The 22,167-nt window shown below is 40.0% G+C and overlaps 1 protein-coding gene across 11 annotated transcripts in view; it reads right to left on the bottom strand.

Moving 5' to 3' along the window:
* ATE1 (arginyltransferase 1) overlaps positions 1–22,167 on the bottom strand; it is a 183,981-nt gene that overhangs the window by 25,771 nt on the left and 136,043 nt on the right. For 10 of the 11 annotated variants that reach the window (XM_078853862.1, XM_078853863.1, XM_073354189.2 and 7 more), the window contains one exon: positions 14,701–14,821. The exons of the other annotated variant lie outside the window; for it this stretch is intronic. In XM_078853862.1, coding sequence (XP_078709988.1) covers positions 14,701–14,821 — 121 coding nt within the window. The remainder of the gene's footprint in view (positions 1–14,700; positions 14,822–22,167) is intronic. 11 annotated transcript variants of the gene reach the window in all.

The following is a 22,167-nucleotide window of genomic DNA, read 5'->3' as shown; positions in this document are numbered from 1 at the left end:
AGTCTGTGGGTATTTAGCAGTTTTGTTTTTTTACTAAAGAAAACCTTATTAAGCCTCAGGGAGCATATTCTTGAGGTGAATAAGGGGATTCACAGGATTGAAATATTGCTGGCATTTTAGTGTGCCAGTTAACCCAGGTTTTTTTCTTTTTTCTTTTTTCTGTACAATATAATCAAATACTTCAAACGTGCCAGTATATAATAATACAGCATATCAACTGAAATCTCCATTTTCCCAGTTGCACAGAGAATTGACTATGTAAGTGTGCCAGACACAGATGACTTGTGAGGGCAAGTGGTGTGAATTAATTAAATAGCAAAATATATGCTCAACATCTACTTTTAGATCACAAAAGTTGGAGTTCCAGTTAAATGCTTTCTTTGTACCAAAAACTAGCATTATCCATCTGCACCTGTTTTAATAAGAAGTGCAAGCCATAATTCTATTTTTCTCCAACCTTGCTAATAATACAAAAATAAAGTGCCAATATTCTCCTGATTTCATATCTATTTTGTTATTAAGGTTATTAAATTGGTTCTACTGGATGAGTGCACTCACAGACTGATTTTCTTACTCTGAGGTTTGAAGCTGAAAAGACTTTACAGCTGCGTATTTCTGCTTTAAATTAGAAACACAACCAACCTAATAGACAAGTGATAAGTAATCTTATTTACCCTTTTCACCGTCAATTCCATCTGCTTAGTGCTGGCTAATACTGGATGAAATTTTCTATATTCATTTTCCTCCAATGGCCTCTTTGTGGAAGGAAAATGGATGCAGACCGACAGACAGAGACATGACTTCCTGTTCTTTATTCCCAAATTATGACAGCCCTGCATTAAGCTTTACTGACTCTGGACTTCAATGCTCCATACCAATGGGGTATGGAGACTAGGGGTTTTACAGTGACATGTGACCATGTCACCTGATAATGAAATCCATCTTAAATCTGGTACTTTTTCATTTAGGAGGAGGGATGGGAACCCAGAGAGACAAAAGATTCCAACCTTGTGCCAAAGCTATAAAAGGGGGTGGAGTAGGACAAAAGAGGCTCCCAGTCATGAGAAAACCCCTGCTTACCACATGAGATGTCTGCTGAAACTAGCAAGGACTGTACCAGGGGAAAGGATTGGGCTCAGACTAGGAAGGAGTCTAGTCTGTGACCTGTAATCAGTTTCTTAGACTTGCACGTTTTTGCTTTATTTTGCTTGGTGACTTACTTTGTTCTGGTTGTTATTACTTGAAACCACTTAAATCCTGCTTTTTATACTTAATAAAATCACTTTTTTCATAGATTCATAGATATTTAGGCCAGAAGGGACCATTATGATCATCTAGTCTGACCTCCTGCACAATGCAGGCCACAGAATTTCACCCACCACTCCTAAAAAAGACCTCACACCTATATCTGTGCTATTGAAGTCCTCAAATTGTAGTTTGAAGACCTCAAGGAGCAGAGAATCCTCCAGCAAGTGACCCGTGCCCCATGCTACAGAGGAAGGCGAAAAACCTCCAGGGCCTTCCAATCTGCCCTGGAGGAAAATTCCTTCCCGACCCCAAATATGGCGATCAGCTAAACCCTGAGCATATGGGCAAGATTCATCAGCCAGATACTACAGAAAATTCTTTCCCGGGTAACTTGGATCTTACCCCATCTAAAAACCCATCACAGTCTATTGGGCCTATTTACCATGAATATTTAATTACCAAAACCATGTTATCCCATCATACCATCTCATTTGTTTATTAATAAACCCAGTGTAAGTGATTAATAGCTGGGGGGAACAAACAGCTGTGCATCTCTCTTTATCTTTGTTATAGAGGGCGGACAATTTATGAATTCACCCCGTATAAGCTTTATATAGAGTAAAAACGGATTTATTTGGAGTTGTGGACCCTATTGGAAACTGGGTGCCTGGAGATAGCTGAAAACAGCTCAGCAGGTTACCTAAGTCTGCAGCTTTGGGGGCGTGGACCAGACCCTGGATCTGTGTTGCAGCAGGCTAGCGTGTCTGGTTCAACAAGATAGGGTTCTGGAAGTCCAAAGCTGGCAGGGAAAACGGGCTCAGAGGTAATTTCAGCACATCAGGTGACAGTTGCAAGGGGGTGACCGAACCCATCAGAATTTCCTTTTTTAAAATAATTCCATTTTGGTACATTTTCACAATGTCAACAAGGGCAACACAAATAAGTTGTTCAATTACTTATGTTACAGTAAATATACACTATATTATACTCAAAATTAAAAGAACATTTTTAAGGTTGCATAATCAAGCAGTGAAAAGTTAGGAAATATCAGATTCAAGGTTACCTGTGAAATCTTAATTCAGTCCCCTTTGTGAATATATATTATGATTAAGGCTATGATTTAGTCATGGGTATTTATAGTAAAAGTCATGGACAGGTCAAAGGCAATAACTGTCCATGACTTTTACTATAAATAACCCTGACTAAATCTTGTGGTTGGGGAAGTCAACAGCATTAGCTGTTGGGGACCGCTGAGCAGTGGCTGCTCTGGCTGCCCCCGGGAATACTGCTGGGGAGGGGCTGGGGGACTGCTGTTTGGAGGGAGGATGGGGGGGGCACTGCTGGGGAGGCGGGGCCAGCGGCACCAGCTGCCTGGAGCAGCCCAAGTAGCGGCCGATGCGGCTGGCCCAAGGGCCACTCCAGAAGTGACCAGTGGGGCTGCCTGGGGGGCCGCCTGAGTGGCTGTTCCCGGAGCCAGCTGCTGGGCAGCCCTGGGGTCAGCCACACTGGCCGCTGCAGAAGTGACTTCTGCAACAGACATGGAGCCCTAATTATGATACAATTTTTAATTACATGATCATACTCACTTTCTTCCACAGGACCTCTGCCTCATTGAGTGCACAGGATAGACAGTGCTCACTTTAATGGACAGCTATTCAATATTTTGTTTTATCCTCATTTGTTCTGTTTTAGGTACTTATATGTATTTATCCTCACAACTTTGGACAGGAATCTGTCCTTATTTTTGACTTTTGCAGAATACTCAACACAATGTCTATTAAAGCTCCCGGGGACAGTTTTAGTGAAGAAGCTGACTATTTTTAATGACAATAGATGACAAAGCACATCTTTAGAGGCATTCTGTATTGCTACTGAGAATCATAGAAGGGACCTCAGGAGGTCATCTAGTCCAACCCCCTGCTCAAAGCAGGACCAATCCCCAATTAAATCATCCCAGCCAGGGCTTTGTCAAGCTTGACCTTAAAAACTTCTCAGGAAGGAGATTCTACCACCTCCCTAGGTAACGCATTCCAGTGTTTCACCACCCTCTTAGTGAAAAAGTTTTTCCTAATATCCAACCTAAACCTCCCCCACTGCAACTTGAGACCATTACTCCTTGTCCTGTCCTCTTCTACCACCGAGAATAGTCTAGAACCATCCTCTCTGGAACCACCTCTCAGGTAGTTGAAAGCAGCTATCAAATCCCCTCTCATTCTTCTCTTCTGCAGACTAAACAATCCCAGTTCCCTCAGCCTCTCCTCATAAGTCATGTGTTCCAGACCCCTAATCATTTTTGTTGCCCTTTGCTGGACTCTCTCCAATTTATCCACATCCTTCTTGTAGTGTGGGGCCCAAAACCGGACACAGTACTCCAGATGAGGCCTCACCAATGTCGAATAGAGGGGAACGATCACGTCCCTCGATCTGCTCGCTATGCCCCTACTTATACATCCCAAAATGCCATTGGCCTTCTTGGCAACAAGGGCACACTGCTGACTCATATCCAGCTTCTCGTCCACTGTCACCCCTAGGTCCTTTTCCGCAGAACTGCTGCCTAGCCATTCGGTCCCTAGTCTGTAGCTGTGAATAGGGTTCTTCCGTCCTAAGTGCAGGACCCTGCACTTATCCTTATTGAACCTCATCAGATTTCTTTTGGCCCAATCCTCCAATTTGTCTAGGTCCCTCTGTACCCTATATCCCTGCCCTCCAGCGTATCAACCACTCCTCCCAGTTTAATATCATCCGCAAATTTGCTGAGAGTGCAATCCACACCATCCTTCAGATCATTTATGAAGATATTGAACAAAAACGGCCCCAGGACCGACCCCTGGGGCACTCTACTTGACACCGGCTGCCAACTAGACATGGAGCCATTGATCACTACCCATTGAGCCCGACAATCTAGCCAACTCTCTACCCACCTTATAGTGTATTCATCCAGCCCGTACTTCTTTAACTTGCTGACAAGAATACTGTGGGAGACCGTGTCAAAAGCTTTGCTAAAGTCAAGAAACAATATATCCACTGCTTTCCCTTCATTCACAGAACCAGTAATCTCATCATAGAAGGCGATTAGATTAGTCAGGCATGACCTTCTCTTGGTGAATCCATGCTGACTGTTCCTGATCACTTTCCTCTCATGTAAGTGCTTCAGGATTGATTCCTTGAGGACCTGCTCCATGATTTTTCTGGGGACTGAGGTGAGGCTGACTGGCCTGTAGTTCCCAGAATCCTCCTTCTTCCCTTTTTTAAAGATTGGCACTACATTAGCCTTTTTCCAGTCATCTGGGACTTCCCCCGTTCGCCACGAGTTTTCAAAGATAATGGCCAATGGCTCTGCAATCACAGCCGCCAATTCCTTTAGCACTCTCGGATGCAACTCGTCCGGCCCCATGGATTTTTGCACATCCAGCTTTTCTAAATAGTCCCTAACCACCTCTTTCTCCACAGAGGGCTAGCCACCTACTCCCCATGTTGTGATGCCCAGCGCAGCAGTCTGGAAGCTGTCCTTGTTAGTGAAGACAGAGGCAAAAAAAGCATTTAAAAAGAGTTTAGTTTCAATATACAGTAGACCCTTGGTCTGCAATAGGCTGCTCAGTTAAGGCAGAGTATTTCGAGGGATAAGAACTCATGATCTGTACACCACAGAGAAAACAGTTCAGAAGAATCTCACTCTCCAAACCTCCCTTTATTAAAAAACCAAAAAACTATCAGTACGTTTCATTGTTCTGTTAGTTTCCTGTCTATTTACATTTAATTAGTCAAATCCTATTTATGTGAAGATACTTGGTGTTGCCTAAATGATTTCTATCAGGATCCTAACATACCTCCTCACAGAAGTATGAGGAATTGAAGATGCTGAAGGTTTAAACCTACCACAATTCCTTAAAACACCTATGCAAAGACAGCAAACAGAAATCTTATTTATCACTGAATTCACTACCACTTATAAAAAGAAAGAATATTTTAGCAAAGCACAGCTTGTATGCACTAAAATCTGAAGTTTAACTAGTAATTATAAAAACACTAACAATTTTTGATGAACCCAGTTATTTTTAAACTGTTTCATATCGTACATTAAAAACTACATATCTAGAGGTTTTCAACATGCTAATATACTCTAAAATCAGTTTTAAGGGTTTGCTGGCACACGATATGACTATTTCTGTAAGACTGGAAGCATTTTTTTGTTTTGTTTGTTAAATAAAGTGCATTGAACCCTATTATGTTGACCAGAATCAGTAATGAGTCCAACCTGATGCAGCTGTGAGGCACCAACTGATTTCCACCCTGAAAACTAGCCCAAATCACAGTTCCAAATAATTAGAGACTTTAAAATTCTTTCAGGCTTAAGAAATTGTTTGATTAGCACCTATATTTTGTTTATATTATCTATGTTAGACTCTCCTTTGGTTTCATCACTTTGTTGTGTAATAACTGGAGGAGTTTATCCCATCTCCTTCCTTCTCTCTTTCTTCAGTCTGCTGCTGCAGGGAAAGATATTAGATGCTGGAGCAGCAGAGTATGAGGAAGGAGAAAGAATGGTACAGTTTAAAGCCATTACAAAAACAGAGTGCGGAATGCTCCAAATATCAAAACACAAAAAATGTGAAACAGGCATAATCCTCTGAAATCAGAAATGCAAATACTATCCCGGTATTTCTGTTCTTAAAGTATGCCTTACCATTTAATCAAAACCAAATGCAAATGTGGAAAATTCACAAAAGTATTTTCTAGCTGATTTAAGGAAAGATACTTTTCTAGTACATAGTAGACACAGGAACTTCAGAAATCTTAACAGTATTGCAGAGGTGGGAGAGGGAAGAGCTTAAAAAAAGTTCTACATTGCTCAGGAGATTTTAACAAATGCAGTAAATACACTCTTCCCTCACCAACCAATTATTCTGCAACTGCTAAATTCAATTGGAATTGTTTGGCTTTTTAGAAAGTGGCAAAAAGTGTTGGCTCTTTTCCTGTCTTGATCAATGTCTGCAAAATGTTCTCACCTTGAAAAATATATGTTAAGGAAGACAGGGAGAAGAGAATTTCCAGTGACTTTTTATTGCCAAAAGGTGACACTGAAAATGTTGTGTAGCTTCTTTCAGCTGTTTATTGAAACTAGATGCTAATTTGAGAGTAGGGAAGCCTATAACTGAAAAATTGGGAGCTCTTAATAGAATTACTATAGGTAGGGTAATAGTATTATGGAAAATCCAGTCATCTAAAATAGAACAGTATTGTCTAATCCACCCTGAATTATAGGCTCTCACATTACTGACTGTACTGAGGGTGTGCTGCAGGAAACTGGCCCTGCAGTAGAAAGCAGCTTCCTTAGAGCCCGCAGCTACTTAAACCTCAAATGACTGTAAGCTCACAGCAGGCCTCATATATTTCAGCATGTAACTGTGTTTTCATTTCCTTAAACCACAGGACATAAGTCTGATTTCAAATAGTGTCTGGACTGAGATATTCAATACTGATAAAGATACAAAGTTTTACATCTTAAAATTTCCAAATGTTTCTTCTATGATAAGGATTCCATAGCCCAGAGCTGCTGATGCTCCCTTACCCTTATTGGGTTATCTTCCAAGTCTCTAGTTTATTCACTGCCACACTATCACCAACCTACATTGGTTTGGTTATTTAGCAAGTACAACAACATTTTCCTTTCCTGGGGCAAGGAACAAAGCCAGCTTCCCAACCAATTTATTTCCTTATCCCACTCATGTCTTTGCACATTTTTCCATGCTTTCTCTTTGGAATGCAATGACTTAGTCCTGCTTTGTCAAGCCACCATCCTCCCTATTTAAAAGCCTCCTCAAAACTACTTTTTTCATGATATCCACAAGCACTTAAAAACAAAATTCCAAATAAGTTCCCTCGCCTTTTTTCCCCACTGCGCCTTGTTATTGTTGTAGCTCTATTATAAAAACGTTGGAGAAGGAACGGTCTTTGTTTTCGTGTTTTGTACAATACCCAACATAATAGCTGCAATAAATATTTAAAAAGTAACATTTCTGTCTAGGTATTTATATAGCCCTCATTATTGTGGTATCAGAGCGCCTCACAATCTTTAACGTATTTATCAACACTCCTGTGACGTAGGGAAGTGCTATTATCACTATTTTACAGATGGGGAACTGAGTGACAGAGAGACTAAATGATTTGCCCAGTCATACACAAAATCTGTTGCAGAGCTAGGTCTTCTGAGTCCTAGGTCAGTGCCCTAACCATTGAGGGGAATCCTTCCTCTCAACATATGCCAATAACAACCATACAATAGGTGTGGTGGCTTGGTAAATTTTGACATTTCAATGGCAACCATTATATATGCAACTATATAAGCCTTCATAATGTGGACAGTCCACTGCAAGGAGTAGGCTTGGCTCTCTTGAACAGCGTGTGACATGCCTGGTATCTACTTTTAGAGCAATCAGAGTATGCTGAGGGAGGAGAAGCATTGGAATTTGACACCCTCTTCACCAAGTAACATATGAACCCCCCCCCATTGCTGTAGATTTATTCCTTATTCCATAAATCCCACTGGGTTTCAAATTCAGGAACTGAGCAAAATAAATGCAAAAGGAGGCAAAGGAGTTTACAGCGAGTGATCCAATAAAATCATTTAGCCAATAGTACCACAAATCAGGAATGACTAATAATGCAGCAAAAAGAAAAATCTAGGTTTTTTTTAGAAAGTCAAAGAATATATAACTATTCACTAGCATATTAGAACGATAATTAAAATATACACCCCACCATGGCAAATATAATAACCCTTCTCTAAGCCTTGGCCCTCTCCCCAAATGTCCAGGAGCAAAAGTATTTTTTTGCAGCATGCTTCCCAGTTAAACAGATCTAGGCACCGATGGACCAATAGGTGGGGAAAGGAGCGAATTTCAAAGCAGAAAATCTATCATGGAAAATGCCCTACCAGCAATCTTCATTTTTACCATCAAGAGAGGCACTTTGCACTCTTCTGCTGACCACAACTGTGGCAGTACTGGAGAGGAAGAATGGAGGTCTTTCAGACACCAGATCATTCATAGATTAAGGTCAATACCATGAAATGCACCAAAAATCTTATTGGCAGTGGAGATCACTGAGCACTGGTGGTGTGTGTTCCCAAGAAGAAACCCTGTTTAATAAATGGGCTGATGCATTCTGCATTAAATTTGAATTTCAGTGGTCTCAATGTCCATCACGTTGTTATATTAAGCACGTTACCATAATCTAATTGCATGGTGACAAAGCATATTACACACCTACCTTACTGGAATGATGTGAGGCTTAATAAATGTTTGCATTTCCATGATATCCTAATTTAACAGGTCCTACTGTAAGTGCACATATTGCACTAATACAACACTTTTCAAACACGCACCGTATGCTACTGTTTTAGTCCCTGCAACAGTTTACTTGTACGGAGCAAAACAGTGACATGATATCACTTAGTACCGCTACTACTGCATATGATGTTCCTTAAATAGACAGGGGCTAATGAAACAGGAAGATATAACTGGTGGCAATATGAATGCCAGGGTATATTATTTATATACACACAAAAGGTCCTACCCAGGTTTCCATAATGAGCTCTACTTTTAAGGAGTTTACAGACAATTAACATTGCAAATTGCCTCAAGTTAAAAATCAGCTCAGGAGTTGTACAAAATACATATTTTTTTTTTGTTTCCTTGCATTTGTTTAAATGCATTTAAGTAGCTAGATATTTTCAGATACTTTATTACCCACCTCTAGAACTCCCCATTCTTGAAGTTCTCTGTGTTCCCATAATCTTCCTACCGATGAGCAGTGCTGAATGTAGCTCCTTCTAAGGTCCAAAGCAACCCCTTCAGTCAACCAGACAGCTTGTGAGAAAGGACAATGTCCTCCATCCTTCCCCACACTGCACATATACTGCCATTGAAACACTAATTCTTTATTCAGCTGTAGACTACACACTAAAAAACCCCAACACTGAAGTACATGGAAATATTCTTATGATTTTAAATAAGAATGAAGGAAAAATAGGGCAAATAATATTCAATTCCATTACTGTTCATGCTCACAGAAAAAAAAAGAACTGGATATCATTAGGGAAGCACAGTTTCAAACATCAAGATATACATTCAAGCCATGTGGACTCTAAGCCCTGGTCTACACTACGAATTTAGGTCGAATTTAGCAGCGTCAGATCGGTTTAACTCTGCACCCGTCCACAAAACAAAGCCATTTCTGTCGACTTAAAGGGCTCTTAAAATTGATTTCTGTACTCCTCCCCAACGAGGGGATTACCGCTGAAATCGACATAGCCGGGTCGAATTTGGGGTAGTGTGGATGCAGTTTGATGGTATTGGCCTCTGGGAGCTATTCCAGAGTGCGCCATTGTGACCGCTCTGGACAGCACTTTCAACTCAGATGCACGAGCCAGGTACACAGGAAAAGCCCTGGAAATTTTTAAATTTCATTTCCTGTTTGGCCAGCATGGCAAGCTGATCAGCACAGGTGACCATGAAGTCCCAGAATCGCAAAAGAGCTCCAGCATGGACCAAACGGGAGGTACTGGATCTGATTGTTGTATGGGGAGACGAATCCATGCTATCAGAACTCCGTTCCAGAAGATGAAATGCCAAAATATTTGCAAAAATCTCCAAGTGCAGAGGCTTGGATGGACAGAGGCTACAACAGGGACCCGCAGCAATGCCGTGTGAAAATTAAGGAGCTCAGGCAAGCCTACCAAAAAACCAAAGAGGCAAATGGCCGCTCCAGGTCAGAGCCCCAGACATGCAGCTTTTATGATGAGATGCATGCAAGTCTAGGGGGAGCCCCTACCACTACCCCACCCCTCTCTGTGGACACCTGCAAGGGGGGAGTCTCATGCAACCGAGATGAGGATTTTGGGGACGAGGAAGATGACAAGGAGGAGGATAGCGCACAGCAGCCAAGCGGAGAAACCGTTCTCCCCGACAGCCAGGAACTGTTTATCACCCTGGAGCCAATACCCTCCCAAGGCGGGCTCCTGAACCATGAAGCTGGAGAAGGCACCTCTGGTGAGCGTACCTTTGTAAATATAATACATGGTTTAAAAGCAAGAGTGTTTAATGATTAATTTGCCCTGAAGACTTAGGATACATTCGCGGCCAGTACAGCTACTGGAAAAGTCTGTTAACATGTCTGGAGATGGAGCGGAAATCCTCCAGAGACATCTCCATGAAGCTCTCCTGGAAGTACTCCCAAAGCCTTTGCAAAAGGGTTCTGGGGAGGGCAGCCTTATTCCGTCCTCCATGGTAGGACACTTTACCACGCTAGGCCAGTAGCGCGTAATCATTGCGTAACAAAGCATGGCAAATGTTTGCTGGCATTCAAGCAACATCTGTTCTTTATCTCTCTCTGTTATCCTCAGGAGAGCGATCATCCCAGAGAATTGGATGTGGAGGGGTTTAGTTGGGTTTGTGCTGTACGTTTACCCGAAAACCGCAGCCCCTCCTTTTAAATGCCCAACCCAACAGGTGCTTGGTATGGGAAAGGAGGGTGCTGCTGTTTGAAACCATTCCCACATGTTATGAAGGTTGAAGAAGCCGAAAAACTGTGGCTTACCATGGCTGCTTGCAAGCCGAATGCTGTTGCCTGGCCCTGCGTGAGATCTCTCACACCAAACTGGCAGGCCCTCAATATAAGAGGCAAAATGAGACCTTGTACCGAAAGCACATGTGCTATGTAATGTTAACAGCTTGGGTTCACCTCGAAAGAGTCTACCCATTGTTCTCTAAAATGTGTCTTTTTAAATACTACTCTCCCTTTTTTTCCTCCCACAGCTGCAAATATTTCAACACTCCTCCTATCATCTCCGTCCCAGAGGCTAGCGCAGATAAGAAGGTGAAAACGCACTTGCGATGAAATGTTCTCTGAGCTCATGCAGTCCTTCCACACTGAAAGAATGCGTGGAGGCAAACAAAGGCAGAGTCCAAGAAAGCAGAAAATGAACGCGAGGACAGGAGGGACAAGCAAGATGAGAGGAGGCAGGAAGCAATGCTGAGGCTACTGGGGATCAAACTGATATGCTCCGGTGTCTGGTGGAGGTGCAGGAAAGGCAGCAGGAGTACAGACCACCGGTACAGCCCCAGTGTAACTGCCCGACCTCCTCCCCAAGTTCCATAGCCTCCTCACCCAGATGCCAAAAAACGCGGGGGGATGGGGGGGCTCCGGGCACCCAACCACTCTACCCCAGAAGGCTGCCCAAGCAACAGAAGGCTGACATTCAATAAGTTTTGAAGTGCAGTGTGTCCTTGTCCTTCACTCCTCCCCCACCCCTCCTGGGCTACCTTGGCAGTTATCCCCCTATTTGTGTGATGAATTAATAAAGAATGCATGATTTTGAAACAACGTTTCACTTCTGCAAGCAGTGATCCAAGTGGGGAGGATGGTTGGCTTACAGGGAAGTAGAGTGAACAAAGGGGGAGGATTTTCATTACGGAGAAACAAACAGAACTGTCACACCATAGCCTTGCCAGTCATGAAACTGGTTTTCAAAGCTTCTCTGATACACAGCGCGCCCTGCTGTGCTCTTCTAATCGCCCTGGTGTCTGGCTGTGCGTAATCAGTGGCCAGGTGATTTGCCTCAACCTTCCACCCCATCATAAACGTCTCCCCCTTACTCTCAAGGATACTGTGGAGCACACAGCAAGCAGCAATAACAATGGGAATATTGGTTTCGCTGAGATCTAACCAAGTCAGTAAACTGCGCCAGCATGCTTTTAAACATCCAAATGCACATTCTACCACCATTCTGCACTTGCTCAGACTATAGTTGAACAGCTCCTTACTATTGTCCAGGGTGCCTGTGTATGGCTTCATGAGTCAGAGCATTAAGGGGTAGGCTGGGTCCCCAAGGATAACAATAGTCATTTCAACATCCCCAACAGTTATTTGCTGGTCTGGGAAGCAAGTCCCTTCCAACAGCTGTTCAAACAGACCAGAGCTCCTGAAGATGCAAGCGTCATGTACCTTTCCCGGCCATCTCATGTTGATGTCGGTGAAATGTCCCTTCTGATCCACCAGTGCTTGCAGCACCACTGAAAAGTACCCTTTGCGGTTTATGTACTGGCAGCCAAGGTGGTCCAATCCCAAGATAGGGATATGCGTTCCGTCTATTGCCCCACCACAGTTAGGGAATCCCATTGCAGCAAAGCCATCCACTATGACCTGCACATTTCCCAGGGTCACTACCCTTGATATCAGCAGATCTTTGATTGCGTGAGCTACTTGCATCACAGCAGCCCCCACAGTAGATTTGCCCACTCCAAATTGATTCCCGACTGACCGGTAGCTGTCTGGCGTTGCAAGCTTCCATAGGGCTATCACCACTTGCTTGTGAACTGTGAGGGCTGCTCTCATCTTGGTATTCTTACACTTCAGGGCAGGGGAAAGCAAGTCACAAAGTTCCAAGAAAGTGCCCTTACGCATGTGAAAGTTTCGCAGCCACTGGGAATCATCCCAGACCTGCAACACTATGCAGTCCCACCAGTCTGTGCTTGTTTCCCAGGCCCAGAATCGGCGTTCCACAGCGTGAGTCTGCCCCATTGCCACCAGGATGTCCAAATTGCCAAGGCCCGTGCTTTGAGAAAAGTCTGTGTCCATGTCCTCATCACTATCGTCACCGTGCTGCTGTCACTTCCTTGCCTGCTTTTGCAGGTTCTGGTTCTGCACATACTGCAGGATAATGCACGAGGTGTTTACAATGCTCATAACTGCCGCAGCGATCTGAGCGGGCTCCATGCTTGCCGTGGTATGGCGACTGCAGGTGAGCAGAGTTGCAGCGGAAGTGGTGGCTGACGATGGATGCCATGAGAATAGACATTTATAGAGAATGACGAGAGGACCTGTGAGGTGGATTCATGAGAGCAGGAGAGCAGAGTTGTAGTGGAAGTGGTGGAGGATGACTGTTAGCACCGCGCACATTTCCCGAGGGAGAACACATGTACCCAGGAGCCCATGACAGACAACATGGAGAAATTCGCTCTTGAAACAATAGCAGCAGAGCAGAGTTGCAGCGGAAGCTGTGTATGATGACAGTCAGCAGTCCTATTGCACTGTCTGCTGCCAGCAGCACCCGGGACACAACAGCGGCGGTGTCGGCGAGCTGAGCTGAGCTGAGCGGGCTGCACGCTTGCCGCGGTATGGCGTCTGCGTGGAAAAAAGGCGCAAAAGGATTGTCTGCCGTTGCTTTCACGGAGGGAGGGGGGACTGACAACATGTACCCAAAACCACCCGCAACAATGTTTTTGCCCCATCAGGCATTGGGAGCTTATCCCAGAATTCCAAGGGGCGGGGGAGACTGCGGGAACTGTGGGATAGCTACCTACAGTGCACCGCTCCGTAAGTCCATGCTAGCCACGGTAGTGAGGACGCACTCCACCGACTTAATGCACTTAGTGTGGACATATGCAATCGACTAAATAAAATGATTTCTAAAAATCGACTTCTATAATATCGACCTAATTTTGTAGGGTAGACATACTCTAATGGTTTTACATCTTTGAATGGTACAATGGTCGGTGACCTCATAGCATGGGGATATGAAGAGACAGCTTTGTGGTGAAAAAGAAAGGTATTCAGCACCTCATTTTAAACTATTTTTAAAATGAGGTCTCCCAAAGACATGCAGTGCTGGCTTCCTGTCCTTGTGCCACCTCTCTCATGCATGCGCCATCCAGTGCTATAATACTCCTACAGAACCTTTCCGGAGCATTGAGTTGGCCTACAGGAGAGGTACATCTTTTTTATTCTATTATGTTGTTTTTAATCTTTTTTATCATTTTGTATTCTAAACTGTGATGATTTTGATCAGAACAGCACATGCTGGTGAATCACTGTGTGAAAGAAGCAATCCAGACACTAAGAGGTAAAACAAGGTGAAGTCAAGATTAGTCATATGCACAATGCTCCTCTTATCGTCACTATTTGAGGTATTCATCACATAATCCCCTACAGGTACTGAATCTTTTTTGTTAATAAACGCATTTGGAGATCCCTTTTAATTCAATTTTGGTACTCTTTTCAGCTTAAGATATTTATCCTGACTTCTTTCCTTTCTCTTTATTTAAATATTTGTATCAGACTGAAGTCTAAAGAAGGAAAAGACTGGTCATTTAGCTCATCAAATGGACTGAATAAATAATGTATATGTTCACATAAAGCCATTAGGAAATATTCACTTTAAATTACATATATTCTATGGAATGTATTATACACTGAAACCTTTTCATCAATTGCATACTGTTAATAGACAGCTGAAGACATGCTCTCTATTTGCTATGATTACTGGAAGTGCTTTTTCGATGTTTATAACAATAGATATAAGGCTTTATGGAAATCTTATTAGCAGATGATGACAGTGATAGATATTGTCAAAATAAGTTAGACAATTTGGCCTACCTTTTATTATAAACCTACCTGCTTTTAAGTCCTGGTTGAAGCGACAATACTTAGAGTGCTCAAGTGTAGGTAGACACTGCTCAATGGGTACCCAGACATATGTCTCTGGACACAATAAGTCAGATGGCCTATACTGACCCTATGAAGAAGAATGAAAAAAAGAATAGACATATCAGTTACATAACAACATGCCAGCTAAAAGACTCCAGAGTTCACTATGTGCAAGGAATGGTTTTAATCAAGACTAAACAAAATGATCCAGAAACAACTTCACCATAAACATTAAGTGACCCTGTTAGTGATTTCTGCACCATCTCAGAAACACAAGCTTGACTTGGGTATCTTTTAAAAAAAAGTTTCTCAAATTAATATATTAATATATTTTATGGTGTCCACAATGAATACTCAAGTCTTGCTTCTTTGAACTCTAAACTCAGTTATTACCTACAGTCTTGCTGAGTTGGTGCTGACAATAAAAAATTCAGCACTACAAAAGCAGTTTGTTTGAAATGTTGTTCATTCGAAACACAAAAAGAACAGTATGACCCACCATTAAGGCAGCAAACTGTTTTTATTGTGTTAGTGATGAATCATTTGTTCTACGCCCTTTAATGAAATATTAAAATACAAAAGAAGAAATGGAACATTTTTGTTAATTCAATATACAAGTCATTCCAAGAATATCATGAGTAGCATTAGGAAAGCCCCAGAGATAGAATTTTTGTTAAAAGGATAATCTTCCCAAGATAAGGTGTTTCTAGAAATGAAAAAACAACTAAAATATTCCTTATCCCAGCAGTTAAAGAAAATTATCACCTCAGCAATAATTTGTCACTCTAATCAGTCAATTCACCCCGTTTAAAACAAGTTTGATCTTTGAGCTGTTAATTACTTTGAAACCCCACCTTTGACCTGTTATTCATTTTAGTCACTCCCCCCATTGAACCTCCATACACAGTTCAAGAAATGTGGTGGCACTATCAAACATGACTAGTTTTCAAACAGAAAACATGTATCACGTTACAAAAACAAGGGCTATGCTATGAAAAGTAAAAAAAACTAAGAACAAATTCGAGCGACATAGGGTCTGAAACCCACTGCTCGTGAGCAGAATTATGACAAATCACACTGAATGTAGCAGAGTCAGAAGCCTGCATCTCAAACAGTTTCAGCCACTTCTTTAAACGGTTCATTTTGCGTAATAAAAAAGGCAATCAGTTGATGTTCATCTTCTACTGCCAAAAAATTCTCTTGAAAAAAGTTGACGCTAAAGAGCTGATAGAAGATCTGAAAAAGGGTTTAAATTGTTATTGTGGCTATACTTCAATGACAACAATGTCCTTGAAACCATCTCATTCACAGAATTAAATTAATCAGTGTTCTGTTCTTCCACTTGAATACTCAAATCTTTATGCAGTGGCACATTTGATCTTGAAGAATTAGAAGAAATAAATTTTCTGAATTTTTTGAGACAAGCATAAATCCTCTCTCCTGCTACTAAACTCTCGACAATATTTAGATGATCTGGTCAATTAATTGCTTCCTGCCAATTACTTCAACTTCAGGCATGCTAAGTCAGAAATTCATACACTGATGTCATACAATTAAAATACTAACCACCCATTTACAGTACTGATCAGCAGCTTTCATACTTATTACAGTTAGAATGAGAAAACCACCTAGTAATTGCAATATTAAGACTGATCACTGAAAAAATAAGATGAACTAATCAGTTTTACACAGAACCACATCCAGGCTACATTCCTGAAGATTCTAGCAAGCGAAGCCCTTCTAACGGTTCCCAGCTCCATTCACTCCATCCTTCCACTTCAAATGATAGTTCATTCTGCTCACTAGCAATGCCTCTCTTTCCATCAATGACTCCAATTTGCAGGTTGTTTTTATTAAGGCTTCTGTATAATCAATACCTTTTGTTGGTTTAAACTGATTACTTTGCATTTACAGACAACCAGGAAGTTTTCATTTAGAGTAGCCTTCCGTATACAGTGTTTGCTTAAAACACGCAATAAAACATTTACTTTAAAAACTCTCTGTCTGACCTTGATTTTCTCATTTGAAAATCATTCAGGATCAGTTTGTAACTATTGCTGTTTTACGAAAAGCAAATTTCTACTTTAAGGTAAAACAATATTCCTCAACTCCAAGTATAAACTTAAACCTCATGGCTTTAGAACATTCTCGTCTAAGCCAAAGACTAGAAATTGCTTTATTAAATAAACCACTCTTAAATGTTATGCTTTCTAAACAGAGCTGTTGAATGAAACGTTAGTGTAACACTTACGGCACAATTTAAGTCACCATTACCCCAACGAAACAATTTGGGGATTTGGAAACCAGTTTGTCTTTTCAGCTAGATTGAGTAAAAACCTGTTTGTATTACAAGTGTAATTATTTATGGATTCAAATGGTCAAGAGTGGACAGATATTTTAGTAACCATCTCTGAGAGCTGTTTTCCAACCTAAACAATGGGATAAGGCAATTTAACTCTTGCTCAGCCTCTTGCATACTGTACTTTCATCTACATAAGCAAGGAAAGCTTGGTCACTCATCTTAACTCAATTTTCCCTAAAATGCATTTACACTGGGTTTGAAAATATATTGAGTTTAAAGTTCTGAGTTTTGAAAATTAAATAAATGTGCAGCCCTCTGAAAAATTACATGGATTAATTGTGAAATTCTGTGTGTTCTGAGGTGAAGCTTTAGGTATAAAATTAACTAGAGTCAAGTATTAACTGGCAGATTCTAAACCAAAGGAAAGACCAAAGAAATGGCTACCTCAAGCACTGTCTGTAACAAGTACAAAAGCAGAAGTCCAAGATGTTTTTAAGAATGGATAGTGATATCTAACTGTGAAAAAACACCACTTTCAAGGAATAAAGTGGAGCCTCAAATTAAAATTAACTATATCCCTGGCAAATCCACAAACCTTCATTACACATGGAACATTTTTGTCATAAGATTTACTATTAAAATGCAATCTAATTTAGAGCTATCACAGCTTCGAAACAAAAAAACCCCAGGAACTCATAATTTCAGTGATATAGCCCCAAACCCAATTCTTTACATAAAAGTAAAGTAGACATTTGAGAAAATTTCAAAGTTGACTTGAGTAGTTAGTTTGACAACTCTCATTAAAACTCTCATTTTTAAAATGGAAGTTGTGTCTCTAAATTCATATTGGCTTTCTATTTATATTGTGCCATTAAAACTCACTGCAGCATGAAAAAAGTTATATGCGTGAGTCATACTAATAGATGTAAAATATCTACATTCCCTCATACCATGGTGGAAATTTACAACATACACAAAGGATTTTTTCAATATAAACTCATAGGAAATCTTACATCCTTCAGTGAGTATATATTATCAGAGAGGAGGAAAACATATTGCAGTCCTTGGAATCATTCAGTTGGGCCCTTTATACTTTCTCCTGGGTCGTCCCCTGAAAGTTTTCATCATGATCTTTGACAGGAAAGGACCTGAATTACTAATACCGAAGACAAAAGAAGTGTGCATATAGAAAGGAGTGAAATCATCCCAACTCACTTCTATGGTGTTTGACATTTATGAATTAATTACAATATTCATCTTTTTTAGATTTAGACTTAATCTCAATATATATGTAGAATTTACACTACACTGTAATCTACCATAGCTAGAAACAAGTGCCCTCTAATATTAGAAAGGGGGGATGGAGCATATGCTGTTCAACTGGCGATTTATGAGATACTGGAGCTTATGCCTGTCCTTGTCCCAGGACTAAACATTGCCTGTTCTGAACCTCGAGCCATTAAATTTTCGTGGGGAAATTCCACATGGGGAGGAAGAGGAACGAAGAGAAGCAAATGGTTCTCTGGCAAGTTGCTTTATGTTTCCTGCCTCCAAATATTTAGAATCTTAGCAATAGTCATGCTGGAGATGGATAGAGCGCAGATGAGGTGGTCACGGTAGGCTGAGTTTATCACATGGATATCACTTGAAATATAAATGTATGTAGAGTGAAAACTATACCAGTACCCAAGCCTCTTAGGTAATCTCCGCTCTGTTTTCAAGTATCCCCAAACATTACAAACACGTTTTTTCCTCCCTTTTTTAAATGCTGTGGTTCACTCTAACTACCTAAATCCAAATTCTGCAATGTCATCAAGAGGGAGAAGCTGTGTGTGTGTTCCTCGGAGTAACTTGGATAACTCTGTTATATTAATTTAATTTTCAAAAACTACAGGAAAGCTACAGAATGCACATAGCAGGAGATTTTATGGAAGTCTACAACCACTTTATAAACACATTAGAACAATACCGCTGTATTTTAGATATAACCCTAAGACTTTTTTTTTTAAAACAAAAAAATAACTTACAGGCAATATAATTTGATTCACCATAAATAATTTAAACAGCTAAATGAGAAGATACGATATGCTTCATACACTCCCATTTTACTGTAGAAAACATAAGTATCTAGCCAGGGTTTCATTTGTGTATTTTAGCACCCTTTCCATAAACAATCACTGGCAAACACTCAGATTTCATTTTTCCTTTCTAAGAAAAATATCAAAGTGTACAATCAATATCACAAAGAAGCAGTTCTGGAAATATTAAAAATATACCCAGAAAGCCCAGAAGAAATGAGCATGCTGTCTCAAGAGGAAAAAAACCTTTGCACAGGTAGTCTCATTTAGGTTCATCACAGCAGTGTAACTGAAGATTTCCAAAATAACTGCCCAAAAAGATTCATCTTTGGATTCAAATTAAAGAATAAAATTTCATTTGACCTATGGCATAAATAAATTTTGTCTTACTTCTCCTAATGACCTAAAATCCTTTGCTCTTATGGTACTGTAGTTACGGTAGTGACCATCTTGAGGATTCTTAAATATAAGACGACTTCCATTAGAAAAAACTACATCACCTCGTAGACCACCTCTAACTCTAAGCACTTGAGTTCCAGTGCCATCTGCTGATGACTCATTTTCTCAATCGAGAAAGCGTGCCTAGCGGAAAATATGTTGCAGATAATAGGATGCTGCACTTTTTAAAAGAATGTGTAAATAGTGGGTTTAATAGATCTGGAAATTATAGTATAATGGAATTGCCTTCTCATAGATTCTAAATCCAATGCTCAAGTTATTTATCTGCTAAAGCTAGATTTTCTTTTCCAGGGATTTGCAAAAACCAGTTTTGTTGAGACAACAAAATGTCAGTACATTTTGGGTTGGGATTTGCAAAAACTCCATAAGAAGTTGTTTTAATTTCTACTGTAGATAAGATGAACATCACTTCGGTAAACCTTATCTAAAATCCTATACCTTCCAAGTACCAAAAATAAAATGAGTGTCTTCATAAAAATCAGTGCACACATCTTGACAATTGATTTGTTTTTTTAAAAAAAAAGATACTGAAAACAATCATCACTGAAAGATTTCTCTGAGACTGATGTTTCTTTCTAGAGGGCTAATTTACTGCCATGTAAACACGGACTTATTTCTTTTATAAAAATAAGGCATGCTCTATTTTTATTTTCACTAGTGGGCTTTTTTCCTTCTTATATTTAATATAAAAAGAGAAAAAAATCTTTAATATGACATTCAGGATATTATTAAGCATTCTTGGATATTAATTGTAAACTTCTGGAGACAACTTGGCAGACTTACAAGAAAACTTAAATTAACAATTCACACCATGCCGTTTTTTGTTTTACAGTTTCCAAATCAAAGTCATCAGAAGCTTCTCTGAACTTTTGTCCCAGAGCAAGAGCAAAGGTTTTAATGAGACTTCAGTCTGGAGATTACTTTTTAAATACTTTGAAAAATCTGAGGGATTTGGTGAGCATTTGAGATGAAAATCATCAGCATAGTTTGTTTTTACAGTTTAAGTCAAATTTAAAATGTAAAAGCACAAAAGAAAGATAATAGCCTCAAAAACAAAGAGGATTAAGTACCAGTAGCATTGAACAAACAAGAAAGAAAGGTTAAACATACATTTAATTCTTATATCAGGTAAAGTTTACATCTGTATTTTATTTTTCCCACAATAAACCCATTGATCTTTTATTAAAAGTGAATTAAGGCAGCCTTCATCTCAGTTTCCAGCCAGCTGCTTAAAGAGAAGCTCTAACACTACATAAACAAAACAACCCAAATTATCAACAGCAATCCATTAGGGCTATGCAGCACATCATGAGAAAAAGTAAGTCAGCCTTAAAGGTTTATTAAATTCAGGCTTTTCATTGAAAGACAATACCAATGGAATCCCATCAGCAAAAAATTACAGCAGACCCTTGCTCCCTGATTTCATTACATAAACAAAGATAGACTTTATTGGCCCCCAAGAGAGCGCTTTACAAGTAACTCTAGCTACTCTGTTTTCACAAACTGTGTTTGGTCTGTGCTACACTGAGTCAGTGAGGTGAGCCAGAACTAGCAGAGAAAGAGCTAAACATCTGAATCCATTTGTACTTCTAACATTCAGAAATCACTCTTATGTATTCCATGTGTCAACAGGTGAGCCTAAAAGACTTAAAAAATGAAGAACTCTCTTGCCCAATATATTGATCAATCTTTTTAAAAAATATCCAGTAATATTAATATACAATCAAACTTCAATTCTAAGTAGAGCTGGTTGGAAATTTTCCAACAGAATATTTTTCTGTCAGAAAACGTTGCTTTGTCGACAGCTAAATATTTCAAGGAACATACCACTTGTGATGAAAATTGATTTTGAAACTAAGTTTGAAAAAAGCATTTTTGACATTTTTGGAACAGAACATTTAGATTTTTTGTTTGAGTTTATTTTTATATAATATAAAATGTAAAGAATAAATTGAAAAAAAAAGTTTCATTTGATTAGCACAAACCCCCAATTTTTTTTTCCTCCCAGTATTTCAGTTCACTGGAAATATTTAATTTTTTTATGTCCTTGTTCTGGAACAGAAGAAATTTCAAAAATATTGAAACTCTACCTATCCCACACACAGTTCTAATCGTAAAGTAGCGTTTTTAGTTTTATACACATATATTTCTGTGCATACATAAAACCACACATTTGTTAATTTACCTCCTTTGGAGTAAATTACAGAATAAAAAGGAGTTAATCTGCAAACAGACAATTTGTAGAGCACATAGCATAATCTGGATGCAAATAATAAAAGAAGTCTTAAATTATTTTAGCACATCTTGTTCTCTACAACACACTGTGAATAAGTACTTTTTATGTAATCTTCAAAATATATTAACAACCACGCGATCGAGATTTTCCAGGACATGAATACAATATTCTTGGAAGTTTAACTGCACTTTCGGTATTAAGACACACTCCTAGGGCATGAGAGACAGTTCGCGGCACCTCTTGCTTTTTTATGCACACGGGATGTTACTTGCACACCTCTTTTTTGTGCTCAAGAAGTTTAAAATCAAAATTCAAGGAGAAACCCCTTTCCACCCAGCAGTAGGTTTTCTGTACTTTGT

Source organism: Lepidochelys kempii, chromosome 7 (assembly GCF_965140285.1).
Source record: "Lepidochelys kempii isolate rLepKem1 chromosome 7, rLepKem1.hap1, whole genome shotgun sequence".
NCBI classification, from domain to species: domain Eukaryota; kingdom Metazoa; phylum Chordata; order Testudines; family Cheloniidae; genus Lepidochelys; species Lepidochelys kempii.
This window is presented reverse-complemented; position numbering and strand designations above follow the sequence as displayed.